This window comes from Scyliorhinus canicula, chromosome 9 (genome assembly GCF_902713615.1).
Source record: "Scyliorhinus canicula chromosome 9, sScyCan1.1, whole genome shotgun sequence".
NCBI lineage: Eukaryota > Metazoa > Chordata > Chondrichthyes > Carcharhiniformes > Scyliorhinidae > Scyliorhinus > Scyliorhinus canicula.
Genome location: NC_052154.1, coordinates 93,259,220 through 93,275,714, shown reverse-complemented (window position 1 = coordinate 93,275,714; position 16,495 = coordinate 93,259,220). Strand labels below are relative to the sequence as shown.

Here is a 16,495-nt window from a genome sequence, read left to right as displayed (position 1 = left end):
AGTCCCCCCTGCCCGCAGATTGGCTCTCCCCCAACTGTGGCGGCGCTGGACTGAGTCCGCAGCCGCCACGCCGAGTTCCCGACAGGTTATACCATGAGAGACCCATGCCGTTAGGAATTCGGTCGTTCGGGGGCAGAGTATCGTTGGGTGGGCCTCAAGCAACATCCAGAGGCCGTCAATACGGCGTGCCGCTTTGGAGGGGGTGGATCATCGCCACCGATTTCGCCTGAAATGGGGATTCTCCGGCCGAACGCGATTTCGGCGTCAGCGACCGGAGAATGCCGCCCCGTGTTTTCTTATTAGTTTGACGGTGACAGCAATAAAGGACAGTTGCAATGCTAATTAACAAGTGTGTCTAATATGCACTGATTGATCTTGAAAGGTACCAGGACAAAAACATGAGGGATATCTTGGTCAATGAGGAGTCACAAAAAGGTAAGTCGAAAGTAATTTATTTCTACTCAAAGCTAGGAAATACAACAACTAAGCAACACTCCCACCTGGACCATGCTGAGATGCTGGCTCCCTTTTGGGCCAGATTTTATCGCGGGGAGTTAATGAGCCCCGCTGTTGGGCCTCCACCCCTCAGTGGGGAAGCTCGGCCTAATCCCTGCTCTAGTCCTGTATTCCCACCCAACCTTTAGGCATTGAGGGGCAATTTAGCATGGCCAATCCACCTAATCTGCACATTTTTGGACTATGAAAAGAAACCGGAGCACCCAGAGGAAAGCCACACAGACAAGGGGAGAAAGCAGAAATTCCACACAGTCACCAAAGTCGGAATCAAACCCAGGTCCTTGGCGCTGGGAGGCAGCAGTGCTAACCACTGTGCCACCACCGCACCTTGACTCACAAGGAACTGAGACTGGGACAGAACCAGTCCACAAGGGAGGCCAATGACAGTGGTAGTCATTTGGCCAGAAAATGGAGATTTGGAAGCTTAGAATGAATGATTGGCTCAGTTAAAAAATTTAACAGAGTACTGCGAGTGTAGCTGTGCTAAATCGAGGTCCTCCCATTACCCTGACAGTGAATTAGACACAAGGACCCACGCCCACGATAAGGACAAGTGGGCTCCCCTCAGTTAGATGGGTCCAAATATGATGGAGTCGGGGGGTTCCCGAAAAGTAGGAATGAGGATGCTGACGTGATGGGGTAGAGAGGGGTTGTGGTTCTCTTGCAGTCAGGAATGAGGGAATGTAATAAGGTAGGGAAAGGATGTGGTTAACCCAGTTGGGCATGAGGGTTAGTCCCGATGAGATGGGGTGGAGGAAGAGGGGGTGTGGTGCGAGGTGTTGCTGGTAGAAATGGAGGCTCCAGTCAGGATTTATGAAAATGAAATGAAAAAAATGAAAATTGCTTATTGTCACGAGTACGCTTCAATGAAGTTACTGTGAAAAGCCCCGAGTCGCCACATTCCGGCGCCTGTTCGGGGAGGCTGTTACGGGAATTGAACCGTGCTGCTGGCCTGCCTTGGTCTGCTTTAAAAGCCAGCGATTTAGCCCTGTGCTAAACAGCCCCAGGCACCAGACACCAGGCAGTCCACCACCATACACCCCTCGCAGCTCCAAACCCACGATGGATAGTAATGTTCTAGTATTGACTTCAACCTCATCACTGACAGTTTTCACAAGGATGTAACTCTTACTTTTGGTTGCCAAATCAGAAAATAAAGGACCTTCAACTAGGGAAGCAGCGAGTGCACTGGGGTTTGAGAATAGATGTGGGTGCCCGAGGTGTCCAACCTCACAGAGAAACCATTTGTGCACCATCAATCTGATGGTCCAACTCACCCTGCACTTGTTCACCACCTACTGGGCACTGCTGGAAGCCCAATGCACCTGAATAAAATGAAAAGACAGTGGCAGGGCACAGTAAATACCCCTCAAACCGCCCTCTGCCGTCCCTCTGCCATCAGCCCACATACCATGAGGGGGGGATGGGGAAATCAGCCCCCGCCCCCCACAAATTCTCACCCCCCCCCACCATCGCCCCACACATATTCTCACCCCCCATCACCCCACACACATTCTCACCCCCCAATCGCCCCACACATATTCTCACCCCCCCATCGCCCCACACATATTCGCACCCCCCCATCGCCCCACATATTCTCACCCCCGACAATTGGCCCACACATATTCTCCCCCCCAATCACCCCACACAAATTCTCCCCCCCGCAATCGCCCCACGCAAATTCTCTCCCCTTCACAAATTCTCCCCTCCCCCCTCGCCCCACACAAACTCTCTCCGCCGCCACCCTCGCCCCACACAAATGGTCTCTCCCCCCTCGCCCCACACAAATTGTCCCCCCCCTCGCCCCACACAAATTGTCTCCCCCCTCGCCCCACACAAATTGTCTCCCCCCTCGCCCCACACAAATTGTCTCCCCCCTCGCCCCACACAAATTGTCTCCCCCCTCGCCCCACACAAATTGTCTCCCCCCTCACCCCACACAAATTGTCTCCCCTGCTCGCCCCACAAATTGTCTCCCCCCTCGCCCCACACAAATTGTCTCCCCTGCTCGCCCCACAAATTGTCTCCCCCCTCGCCCCACACAAATTGTCTACCCCCTCGCCCCACACAAATTGTCTCCCCCTCTCACCCCCCACAAATTGTCTCCCCCTCTCACCCCCCACAAATTGTCTCCCCCCTCACCCCCCACAAATTGTCTCCCCCCTCACCCCATACAAATTCTCTCCCCCTAACCCCACACAAATTATCTCCACCCCCCCTTGCCCCACAAATTCTCTCCCTCCCTCGCCCCGCACAAATTCTCCTCCCCCACGCCAACACAAATTCTCTTACCCCCCTCGCCCTACACATATTCTCTTCCCCCTTCACCCCACACAAATTCTCCCCCCTTTGCCCCACACATATTCTCCCTCCCCTTGCCCCACACATATTCTCCCTCCCCTTGCCCCACACATTCTCCCTCCCCTCACCCTACACATATTCTCTCCCCCCCTTCACCCCACACATATTCTCTCCCCCCCTTGCCCCACACATATTCTTCCCCCCCCTTGCCCCACACATATTCTCTCCCCCCTTGCCCCACACATATTCTCTCCCCCCCTTGTCCCACACATATTCTCTCTCCCCCTTTGCCCCACACATATTCTCGTCCCACCCCCTCCCCTCACACAAATTCTCCCCCCCACCTTGCCCCACACAAATTCTCCCCCCCCCCCTCCCCCTCACTGCCCAACATAAATTTCCCCCCGCCCCCTCAGCAGTCACTCGGGAACGCACACAACATGTACATAGTAGACAGAGTGAATAATCGACAGAGTACATTGACAAATGGTACATCGACAAATAGTGATTGGTTACAGGGCGGAACAAGGGCCAAACGAAGCAAATACATGAGCAAGAGCAGCATTGGGCACCGTGAATAGTGGTCTCGGTCACCTTGCCACATTTGAACAGTTGATATTATTAGTGGCATGTCAGGCACTGCAATTGACCACATTAAACAATATTCTTTACGAACGGCATTAGGGCTTCCTGGAATAGGGCTTCACAGATAGTGAACTGAACAGCAGCCTGTAGCCAGAAATGTGGAACATTATAAGGCGATCCAGAGCATGTTTGTGTTGTCTCTGGTCAGGATTTGCAGGCAGATCTCAATGTCATATTCTTAAAATAAAGGCTGTGAAAAGGAAACTCTAGCACTGACAACTTTCATGGAAAAAAACACCAACAAACTGAAGATTCTGTACAAGACGACGGTCAAGGAATATTGCTGTGGAAGAACTTTTGAACTCCCTAGTTATTTTGCACTGGTGTGACGGCTGTATCAGTGCCAGAATACAGATGAAGACTTGTATTCAAAAGCTGACACAAACACAATTAATACTTTAAAATGTAGCAGCAGGAAAAGGTGCAAACTATGTTCAGAAAAAGTTTTTCATTCCCATTGATGCTAAATTAATTACAGACAGTATAATGAGGGATCAGAAATCAGATTTTTCACACTGTAAGATATAGCTCAGAATGCCTGTTTACAGATATTTGGACATTTTACATCTTGAAGAGGTTAAGTATCTCAACAGATGGAAATCACCTGGAATGAGAAAATAGGCTAATTGTTCATCTTCCTGCAGACAGAATCTGGACTTACCAGTTACTATTGTCCACTGCATCTCCAAACCCTGGGGTGTCGACGATGGTCAGCGTGAGCTGCACACCTCCTTCTTTAACCAAAACCTTTACCTGTTCAACCTGGAACCAAAGAGAGATAAACACCCTGAGACAACCATTTAAAAATCATACAATCATAGACTCTACAGTGCAGAAGGAGGCCATTCGGCCCATTAAGTCTGCACCGGTTCTTGGAAAGAGCACTCTACTTAAGCCCATGCCTCCACCCTATCCCTGTGACCCCCACCTCACCTTCTTTGGACAGCAAGGGCAATTTATCATGGCCAATCCACCTAACCTGTACATTTTTGGACCGTGGGAGGAAAACGGAGCACCCGCAGGAAACCCACGCAGACACGGGGAGAACGTGCAGACTCCGCAGAAACAGTGACCCAAGCTGGGAATCGAACCTGGGGCCCTGGAGCAGTGAAGCACCTGTGCTAACCACTATGCTACCATGCTGCCCCATTCAACTGCTAGCGTGGCTCGTGTGAGACACAGAATTAGGCCAATGGTGGGGGTTCAATTCCTGTGTTGGCTGTCAGGGTTTATGATGGCCGAGAAGCACATTCCCCATTTTTGTAGACTGTTGGCCCTCAAGCTATATAGAACCACTTGGAGTCCAATGGAGGAAGATCCCTATGGTACTATGTGGATCTGGTTAACTACTGCAGCTAATTCAACATCTTTGGGCAGCACAATAGCACAAGTGGATAGCACTGTGGCTTCACAGCGCCAGGGTCCCCGGTTCGATTCCCTGCTGGGTCACTGTCTGTGGGTTTCCTCCGGGTGCTCTGGTTTCTTCCCACAGTCCAAAGATGACCAAAGATGCAGGTTAGGTGGATTGGCCATGCTAAATTGTCAGAGTGTCCAAAAAGGTTAGGTTGGGTTATGGGGATAGGGTGGCGACATGGAGCTTCGGTAGGGTGCTCTTTCTGAGGGCTGGTGCAGACTCGATGGGCTGAATAGCCTCCTGTTGCACTGTAAAGTCCATGATTCCATGATGGTGGGTGTGTCCAGAACCAAGGGTCACAGTCTGAGAATACAGGGTAGCCCATTTAGGACAGAGATGAGAAGAAATTTCTTCACCCAGAGAGTGGTCAGTCTATGGAACTCGTTACCACAGGAATATTTGAGGCCAAAACATTGTTCTAGCTGTTTCTTGAAAACACACTAACAGTTAGATATAGCACTTAGGGCAAAGGGCAACAAAGGATATGGGGGGAACTGAAGTTCCTCATCCTTGGAACTATTTTAATGAATCTTTTCTGTGCCCTCTCCAATGCATTCATAATTTTCGTCACGTATGGCACCCAGAACTGGTTGCAATACCAAAATAGTGTTTTTGTTTAACACGAGTTTAAAACCTAGGATGCTGTCTGCTTTATTGGATTAATCTTTCAACCTGTCCTGCCACCTTCAATGATTTATGCACATATACACCCAGGTCCCTCAGCTCCCTTTATAGAATTGTACCCTCCAAGTTTTACTGTCTCTCAGTGTTCTTCATAATGTTTGAGGGCACACACATACACCAGCTTGGGTGCAACTCACCTGTACAGTTTTGTTGATCCGGAGTGAGGGTCCGGGGTATTCCTTGGAGTACAGGTCTGACAGGAAAAGCGAATTGATCAACGTTGATTTGCCTAGTCCTGACTCCCCTGGTAGGGAAGAGAAATGCGAAGGTTATTCACAACTGCACAATGATAATGAGCTAATCACTAGCATATGCTGGGGCCTGCAGTTACAAATATACCCACATTTCACCAATTATCCCAGTCAACAGTGTGCTGCATTCAATTGCATGTATAGTTTAATTGTGAAACATGAAATCTATCTACTATGTGCTTCCCGCATGCTAGGAGTTCAGGCAGTCTAAGACCCACATTGGCTATGGGATTGGAATACAAGCAAGTTGAAAGTGCAGGAACAAAGTGCTCATCTGCAAATTGGTACTAAGTAAAGAACTAACAACAGGAACGATCGCACTAAAAAAAAGGACAGTATAGTTTCCAGGATAAGTAATGGGGAGCTGTACCTGGAAAACTGGTTTGGTCTCCACAGTTCAAGGAAGTATATACTTGCATTAGAGACAGCACAGCAAAGGTTCATAGATTGCTCCCTGGGATGGGAGGGTTATCCTTTAAAGTGAAAAGGGCATATGGGACACTTGTTTTTATCAATCGAAGCATAAATTACAAAAGTAGGGAGGTCACATTGGAGCTATACAGAAATCTGGTGAGACCACAGCTCGAGTACTGTGTGCAGTTCTGGTCGCCACATTACAGGAAGGATGTGATTGCACTCAAGGGGGTGCAGAGGCGACTCACCAGGATGATGCTTGGGATGGAACATTCAAGTTATAAAGAGAGTTGGATAGGCTTGGGTTGTTTTCTCTGGAGCAGAGAAGACTGGAGGGGTGACCTGATCGAGGTGTACAAGGTCATGAGGGACATGGACAGGGTGGATAAGGAGCAGCTTATGTACCGTTAGTTGAAGGGTCAGTTATGAGAAGACACAAATTCAAGGTGAGGGGTGGGAGGTTTAGGGGGGATTTGAGGAAAATCTTTTTTACCCAAGGGATGGTGGTAGTCTGCAATACACTACCTGGGAGACTGGTAGAGACAGGTTGCCTCACATCCTTTAAAAGGTACCCGGATGAGCACTTGGCATGTCATAACATTTAAGGGTATGGACCAAGTGCTGGCAGATGGGATTAGGTAGGCAGGTCAGGTATTTTTCATGTGGTGGTGCAGACTCGATGGGCCAAAGGGCCTCTTCTGTGCTGCCGTATTCTGGGATCCTGAGAGTTTGAATAAACTGGACTGTGTTCTCTGGAGTTTAGAAGAACAAGAGGCTGGAAGATCCAATTCAAGAGCGGACTATACGATCAATGGAACAGTCCTGGGGAAAATTGATGTACAGAGAGATCTGGGAGTTTAGGTCCATTGTACCCTGAAGGTGGCAACGCAGGTCGATAGAGTGGTCAAGAAGGCATACAGCATGCTTGCCTTCATCGGATGGGGTATTGAGTACAAGAGTCGGCAGGTCATGTTACAGTTGTATAGAACTTTGGTTAGGCCACATTTGGAATACTGCGTGCAGTTCTGGTCGCCACATTACCAGAAGGATGTGGATGCTTTAGAGAGGGTGCAGAGGAGGTTCACCAGGATGTTGCCTGGTATGGTGGGTGCTAGCTATGAAGAAAGGTTGAGTAGATTGGGATTGTTTTCGTTGGAAAGACGGAGGTTGAGGGGGGTCCTGATTGAGGTCAACAAAATTCCAAGAGGTATAGACAGGGTGGATAGCAACAAGCTTTTTCCCCCAAGAATGGAGGTGTCAATGACAAGGGGTCACGATTTCAAGGTGAGAGGGGGAAAGTTTAAGGGAGATGTGTGTGGAAAGTTTTTTTACACAGAGGGTGGTGGGTGCCAGGAACGCTTTGCCAGTGGAGGTGGTAGAGGCGGGCATGATAGCATCATTTAAGATGCATCTAGACAGATATATGAACGGGCGGGGAACAGAGGAAAATAGATCCTTGGAAAATAGGTGACAGGTTTAGTTAAAGGATCTGAATCGGTGCAGGCTGGGAGGACCAAAGGGCCTGTTCCTGTGCTGTAATTTTCTTTGTTCTATCTCATTGAAACATACAAGAGTTTGAAGGGTAGGCACAATGGTTGTTTCCCCTGGTTGGGGAATCTAAAACAAAGGACTATACTGTCTTTGTTAGTGCCATCTGTCCTGCTGCTAAATTCTTCCCCATCACTGGGCAGCACGGTAGCATTGTGGATAGCACAATTGCTTCACAGCTCCAGGGTCCCAGGTTCGATTCTGGCTTGGGTCACTGTCTGTGCGGAGTCTGCACATCCTCCCCGTGTGTGCGTGGGTTTCCTCCGGGTGCTCCGGTTTCCTCCCACAGTCCAAAGATGTGCAGGTTAGGTGGATTGACTATGATAAATTGCCCTTAGTGTCCAAAATTGCCCTTAGTGTTGGGTGGGGTTACTGGGTTATGGGGATAGGGTGGAGGTGTTGACCTTGGGTAGGGTGCTCTTTCCAAGAGCCGGTGCAGACTTGATGGGCCGAATGGCCTCCTTCAGCACTGTAAATTCTATGATAATCTATGATCACGCTCAGAATAAGGAGTGAGATGAATGGAGAAATTTCAAATATATTGTCTTATCTGTATTTGGTGCCGTAAGGATTAAAGCCGGAGGGAGTGTGTGTATGACTGTTACAGTAATGCTTTTTAAAAATCCTGGTTTTACAAGACCAGCCAATACTTTGGCTAGAGGTGCAATTAAACCATCATAAAATTAGATCATTTATTCCAATCATGTATATTGTTTATCTTAAGTAGAGCTAATGGAATTTTGTTTGTATAAATAAGGTTCCCTGGGGGTAGATAATGAGAGACCTTGTGTTTAGCTTTAGTCAAGTGGTGTAGTTAATGGGAGGGGCCAGGGGCTGAAGCTGCCAGGTGTTGAGTTATGGAGTTCAGTTTTGATCTTTCTGTAGACAGACTAACAGTTTCTCTCAGGGCAGTTTAATTAAATAGATTTTTGCTTGTGAACAGAACAACAGTTTCTTAAAAGGCTGGCAGGTTAAACAGACATTGGATACAAACAGGAATCTGCAAGCTAGTTCCTGAAGGATCTCTCTCTCTCTCTCCCCCTCAAAGCGGTTTATCCAAGGCTTCTTTTTACAATAAGTATTACTGGGGTGGCTAATTGTATTCAGAAGTGGATTTTGACCTGAGACGGACTGTGCTTGAGTGGAGATAGAAGATAGCAGCTAAGATTTAGTGTTTCATGGTCATTATTATTAAGCATTGTTTAACGGGTAATTCTAAGCTACTTTCTCGTACGACGTTGAAGTTATTTCGGGGCAGCATAGCAGCACAGTAGTTCGGACTGCTGTCTCACGGCGCCGAGGACCCAGGTTCGAACTCAGCCCCGGGTCACTGTTCATGTGGAGTTTGTGAACATGCACATGTTTGTGAATCTAACTCCCACAACCCAAAAAGATGTGCAGGGTAGGTGAATTGGCCACGCTTTAATTGCCCCTTAATTTGAAAAAGAAATAATTGGGTATTCCATTTTTAAAAAGTTATTTTAATCCTGTATTAAAGTTTGTTTAATATACCATATCCCTATTTGTGCATGAAATCACTTCTGGAACAAAACATCCTTCCCTCAGTCTTACAAATTAAATTAAATATTGGGGTTTCTATCCAGTATCCTAGCAACTATTGGGGTTTGGCTCAGGATCATAACAGAAGCTGATTATTTAGGAATGAGATCAGGAGAAAAGGTTGTGAATCTTTGTATTTCTCTACCCCATAGGGTTGTGGACGCTCCATTATTGATCTCCCAGGGATTTGAGGCATATAGGGAGTGGGCGGGAAAGTGGAATTGAGACAGAAGATCAGCTATAATAGTCCTGAACAGTGCAACAGACTTAAGGAGCCATATTGTCTACCCGCACTACTATTTCTCATGCTCTTATATAATCTTGGGATGGGGGGGGGGGGAGGGGCGTTGGCATCTAACGATGGGGCTATTGGGGAGGGGTACTGAGTGCAATATCTCAGAGATCAGTGTTGGACTACCTAAAGTTTACTGGGTTTGGTAAATTGTAAATGGGACTGATATTTTTTTAATTCATTTTTATGGGATGTGGGCTTTGCTGGCTCGGACAACATTTGTTACCCATCCTTAATTGCCCTCAAGAAGGTTGTGGCAAGCTGCCTTCTTGAACCGCTGCATTCCATGTCGTGTAGGTACACCCACAGTGCTGTTAGGGAGGGAGTTCCAGGATTTTTCCCCAGTGACATAGAACATAGAACAATACAGCGCAGTACAGGCCCTTCGGCCCACGATGTTGCACCGACATAGGAAGTCAAAAACTAAAGGCCATCTAACCTACACTATGCCCTTATCATCCATATGCTTATCCAATAAACTTTTAAATGCCCTCAATGTTGGCGAGTTCACTACTGTTGCAGGTAGGGCATTCCACAGCCTCACCACTCTTTGCTTAAAAAACCCATCTCTGACCTCTGTCCTATATCTATTACCCCTCAATTTAAGGCTATGTCCCCTCGTGCTAGCCACCTCCATCCGCGGGAGAAGGCTCTCGCTGTCCACCCTATCTAACCCTCTGATTATTTTGTATGCTTCCGAAGACTAACATTTAAAATTGCTCTCCCTCTTCTTGGACTTGACATGTTCTGGCTGAAATATTCTGTGCTTCTCAGTGAAATGTTCTCAGTGGTTATCACTGCTGCCTCACAGTGCCAAGGTCATGCGTTCGATTCCAACCTCGGGTGACAGTGTGGCGTTTGTACATTCTTCCCGTGTCTGCGTGTGTTTCCTCCGGGTGCTCCGGTTTCCTTACAGTCACAATATGTGCACGTTAGGCGGATTACCGTGCTAAGTTGCCTTTCAGTGTTCATAAATGTCGGCGAGGTTACTGGGTCAGGGCGGGGAATTTGCCCAAAGTGGGGTGCTCCTTCTGAGTGTCATTGCTGAGAGGATGGTCTGAATGGCATCCTTCTACACTGTAGGGATTAACATCATCGAGTGATAGAAAAGTCACAGCTCAGAAGGAGGCCATTTGGCCCATAATATCTATACCAGCCCGAGGATTCCCAGATACCCTTTCTAATCCCACATTCTTGCACACGGTCCATAGCCATTCGGCCCATTGAATCTACACCTAACCTTTGAATGAGCATAGAACATAGAACATGGAACGATACAGCGCAGTACAGGCCCTTCGGCCCTCGATGTTGCACCGACATGGAAAAAAACTAAAGGCCATCTAGCCTACACTATGCCCTTATCATCCATATGCTTATCCAATAAACTTTTAAATGTCCTCAATGTTGGCGAGTTCACTACTGTTGCAGGTAGGGCATTCCACGGCCTCACCACTCTTTGCGTAAAAAACCCACCTCTGACCTCTGTCCTATATCTATTACCCCTCAATTTAAGGCTATGTCCCCTCGTGCTAGCCACCTCCATCCGCGGGAGAAGGCTCTCGCTGTCCACCCTATCTAACCCTCTGATCATTTTGTATGCCTCTATTAAGTCACCTCTTAACCTTCTTCTCTCTAACGAAAACAACCTCAAGTCCATCAGCCTTTCCTCATAAGATTTTCCCTCCATACCAGGCAACATCCTGGTAAATCTCCTCTGCACCCGTTCCAAAGCTTCCACGTCCTTCCTATAATGAGGCGACCAGAACTGTACGCAATACTCCAAATGCGGCCGTACTAGAGTTTTGTACAACTGCAACATGACCTCATGGCTCCGGAACTCAATCCCTCTACCAATAAAGGCCAACACACCATAGGCCTTCTTCACAACCCTATCAACCTGGGTGGCAACTTTCAGGGATCTATGTACATGGACACCGAGATCCCTCTGCTCATCCACACTACCAAGAATTTTACCATTAGCCAAATATTCCGCATTCCTGTTATTCTTTCCAAAGTGAATCACCTCACACTTCTCCACATTAAACTCCATTTGCCACCTCTCAGCCCAGCTCTGCAGCTTATCTATGTCCCTCTGTAACCTGCAACATCCTTCCGCACTGTCTACAACTCCACCGACTTTAGTGTCGTCTGCAAATTTACTCACCCATCCTTCTGAGCCCTCCTCTAGGTCATTTATAAAAATGACAAACAGCAACGGCCCCAGAACAGATCCTTGTGGTACGCCACTCGTAACTGAACTCCATTCTGAACATTTCCCATCAACTACCACTCTCTGTCTTCTTTCAACTAGCCAATTTCTGATCCACATCTCTAAATCACCCTCAATCCCCAGCCTCCGTATTTTCTGCAATAGCCGACCGTGGGGAACCTTATCAAACGCTTTACTGAAATCCATATACACCACATCAACTGCTCTACCCTCGTCTACCTGTTCCGTCACCTTCTCAATGAACTCGATAAGCAATTGACCTATCTCCACTTCCACATCCACCCCACGCTACCGCTGTAACCCTATCACAGAATCTGCAAATCCCTGGTCACTAAGCATCAATTCGGCATGGCCTATCAACCCAACCTATCCATATTCGGCCTGTGGAAGGAAAACGCAGAATCCGGAGGAAAACCACGCAGACACAGGGCGAAAGTAGAAACTCTGAGTAGACAGTGAAGGACCGATGATATATTTCCAAGTCAGGGTGGTGAGTGACTTGGACAGGAACTTCGAAGTGATGGCGTTCCCTTTGTCCTTCTAGATGGTAGTGGTCTGGGTTCTGTAAGGTGCTGCCTAAGGAGCCTTGGCGAGTTCCTGCAGTGCATCTTGTAGATGGTATACACGGCTGCTACTGTTTGGTGGAAGGAGTGAATGTTTGTGGAAGGGGTGGCAATCCTTGATGGTGTCGAGCTTCGAGTGTTGTTGGATCTGCACTCATCCAGGCAAGTGGAGAGTTTTCCATCACACTCCTGACTTGTGCCTTGTAGGTGGTGGACAGGCTTTGAGGAGTCAGGATGGAAGTTAAGTGCCTAAGCTCTGACCTGTTCTCGTAGCCATAATATTTATATGGCAAGTCCAGTTCAGTTTCTGGTATGTAGTAACCCCCAGGATGTTGATAGTGGGGGATTCAGTGAAGGTAATGCCACTGAATGTCAATGGGCAATGGTTTGATTCTCTCATTGCCTGGCACTTGTGTGGCACAAATACTTGCCACTTGTCAGCCCAAGCCTGGATATTATCCAGGTCTTGCTGCACTTGCATGTGGATTGCCTCAATGTCTGAAGAATCATGAATGGTGCTAAACATAGTGCAGTCATCATCTGATCTTACATTGGAAGGAAGGTCATATTGAATGGTGTTGGGAGGTGGGTTATTGATGAATATATGCACAGTTGAATATATATACTCAGGCTGAAACAGGTCGCATCTCAAGGGTACAATGGAAACCACCATGAAGAGAAAGAAGGGACGTGGAAGCATAGGCCTCATCATGATATAGAATGTGGTCTGACGGGGCCAACACTAAGTGGAATATAAAGGATGATTCGAAGTTATAATTTCACATGAATCGGTGACTTCACAAGGTGGGATATATAGAAACTAGTAAAAGTTAAGAACAGGAAGGAAGCTCTTCAAACAGCGAGTGATCCATATCCAGAATTAGCTCCATATGGAGCAGTGAATAAAAACTTGACAGCCATTCACTGTCAGCTGGCTGCTGGAATACAGCATCAAGATAAGATGGTGATTTGAGCGCAATGAGTTGACTGGCCTCCCTCTGATGTATGGGGATGCTGCAGCTATCTGTTGAATTAAGATTGCTTTTTCCAGGTAATGTATAAACACTTTGTATATGTGATGTGCTAAGGAGGGACCCCAATCACAGCAAAAATGTTTATTGGGGGGGGGGGGAAGAGGAGATACAACAAGAATCCCTTATTCTTTTTAACTTCTTTCTCAAGTTGTGCTATCACCAAAGATTTGTACATGAGAGCCCAGAAGTCCCTCTGTTCCTATGAATAAATGGACCATTCAGTTCTCATCATTCTTGCTTACAAAATATATAACTCTTTCTCCCAAATTTCTGCTCAGTCACAGGAACTTTGTCTTATCCCTGGCCTTTGATTTCTGGCAGATAATTTACATCCTATTCTAAGAAAAACCACAAATGACAATTTGCTGCCAGACACACGTTGTTTGTGTTTCAATGGAAGTTGCTGTGTTGCGTGGAATACGGTGTTGCCATGTCCACTTTTAATGGTCTCCTGATGATGATATTTCAGCCATTAAGGTCAACGATCTCAGTGAACATCACAACAGGAAAACCATCAGAAGAGAGTGGATGGGAAAGCTGCTGCTAGTGAGCAAGTTACCACCTCCTCTGAAAGATGAGGCAGCACGGTAGCATGCTGGTTAGCATAAATGCTTCACAGCTCCAGGGTCCCAGGTTCGATTCCCGGCTGGGTCACTGTCTGTGCGGAGTCTGCACGTCCTCCCCGTGTGTGCGTGGGTTTCCTCCGGGTGCTCCGGTTTCCTCCCACAGTCCAAAGATGTGCGGGTTAGGTGGATTTGCCACGCTAAATTGCCCATAGTGTCCTAAAAAGTAAGGTTAAGGGGGGGGGGGTTGTTGGGTTACGGGTATAGGGTGGATACGTGGGTTTGAGTAGGGTGATCATGGCTCGGCACAACATTGAGGGCCGAAGGGCCTGTTCTGTGCTGTACTGTTCTATGTTCTATGAGCAGGGCTGTACTCATTAACAAGGTAGGAGAGGAGGACTAAGAGCAAGTAGAAGGAGTTGGGGGGGGGGAGGGGAGAGAGGAGAAATTGGAGGCAGAGGTTGTTGTGTTATACTTCTTCATGTAGCATAAGCTGCTTCCAGATGCTTACTCTGACAAAGGAAGATTCAGACTTGGAGCTAGGTTTAACACATTTATTGAACAGTTAACAATTCTCCTACTTGAGGTCGACTCTCCTGCTAATCTTGCTATAGTAACTCAGTCTAACTAACCATTCTGCTCTAAGCCATGCGGTGGGTGTGATGCTTCTGATCTGCCCTGTCCTTCTCTCCGAGTGTCGCCTGTGGAAAGAGAAAGAGCATGTGTGCCCTGTCCTTTTATATGGGTTGCCTCCTTGTGGTCGTGTCACCTGTGGGTGTCTTGACTGCCCATTGGTCGTGTCCTATTCTAAGTTTTCATTAGCTGTATGTCTGCATTTCATGATGTCTCTGGTGCTCCCTCTAGTGTTCACTTAGTCTTAGTGCATTTACATTAACACCTTGTGTATTTACAGTGATGCAAATCACCACGGAGGTGAGGTGGAAAGCCCTGCAATGGGTAATTGCCACAGCTTCATGTGTGAGATTTGGGCTGTTCAAGTTGAAGTTGGTACACTGGGCACATTTAACAAGGTCTAGGATGAGTCGGCTGTTTGAGGGAGTGGAGGACAAATGTGAGCACTGTGGAAGGGGCCCAGCCAACCAAGTACATATGTTCTGGGCATGTCCTAAGCTTGCGAGATTTTGGATCCCCTTCTTCAGCACCATGTCGCCGATTCTACAAATTGAACTGGAGCCCAGTCCCTTCGGGGGCATCGGGGTGTCAGACCTGCCGGAGCCGCAGACGGAGCAGAGGCAGAGACCCGAGCCTTCGCCTCGGATTGCTCGGAGGCGGGTTCTGTTGGAGTGGAGGGCAGCTTGTCCACTCAATGCCTCATTATGGCTGGGGGATCGTATGGTTTTTTTTATAACCTGAAAAAATTAAGTGCGCCGCGAGGAGTTCAATTGAGGGGTTCGACAAAAGACGACAGCCGCTTATTTTGTTAAGTTAAAGAGCTAGTTACCGTCAGCTGTTGGAGGGTGGGGTGGGGAGGGTAATATTGTTTTGTTTGTTTTTTTGTTTTATCATTTTGTATTTATCAACAAAATGGTCAATAAAATATATATTTTTAAAAACAAGGGGGGAGACAGAAAGCAACAGTTTGATCTGAAACTCTTTATTCAGAAACATAACTGCGGCAGAACCGACCATTTGTCCTCACTTCAACAGAAGAACCAGAAGGTTCTTCGGGCAGCAGGGTATAGTGGTTAGCACTGTGGCTTCACAACGCCAGGGTCCCAGGTTCGATTCCCGGCTTGGGTCACTGTCTGCATGTTCTCCCCGTGTCTGTGTGGGTTTCCTCCGGGTGCTCCGGTTTCCTCCCAAGTCCCAAAATACTTGCTGTTAGGTAATTTGGACATTCCGGATTCTCCCTCCGTGTACCCGAACAGGTGACTAGGTGCTTTTCACACCAACTTCACTGCAACGCAAGCCTACCTGTGACAATAAAGATTATTATGTATAAGAGGGAAAAGGATAACGGGCCCATTGCTAAGGCGATGGCACAGTGGTATTGTCGCTGGACAAGTAATCCAGAGACCCGGGTTTGAATCTCACCACGGCAGGTAATAATAATAATAATAATAATAATAGCTTATTGTCCCAAGTAGGCTTCAATGAAATTTGTGTGAAAAGCCACCAGTCGCCACATTCTGGCGCCTGTTCGGGGGGGACCGGTATGGGAATTGAACCCGTGCTGCTGACCTTGTTCCGCATTACAAGCCAGCTGTTTAGCCCACTGTGCTGAATCTCACCACGGCAGGTGATGGAATTTAAACTCAATAAAATATCTGGAATGTCCTAAAAACCCATCTGGTTCATGAATGTTCTTTAGGGAAGGAAATCTGCATCTGGTCTGCAAGCGACTCCAGAGCTACAGCAATGAGATTGACTTTTAAATGCTTTCTGAAATGGCCCAGCAAGCCACTCAGTTGTATTCAACCGCTACGAAAATATATAAAAAGGAATGAAACTGGGCGGAC

At 47.5% G+C, this 16,495-nt stretch overlaps 1 protein-coding gene across 1 annotated transcript in view; it reads right to left on the bottom strand.

The window, feature by feature from the left end:
- LOC119970908 (septin-7-like) overlaps nt 1-16,495 on the bottom strand; it is a 95,149-nt gene that overhangs the window by 52,146 nt on the left and 26,508 nt on the right. The window contains exons 3-4 of the mRNA XM_038806017.1: nt 5,698-5,804; nt 4,124-4,224 (exon numbers count right to left, since the gene is read on the bottom strand). Of these exons, the coding sequence (XP_038661945.1) occupies nt 4,124-4,224; nt 5,698-5,804 (208 nt within the window). The remainder of the gene's footprint in view (nt 1-4,123; nt 4,225-5,697; nt 5,805-16,495) is intronic.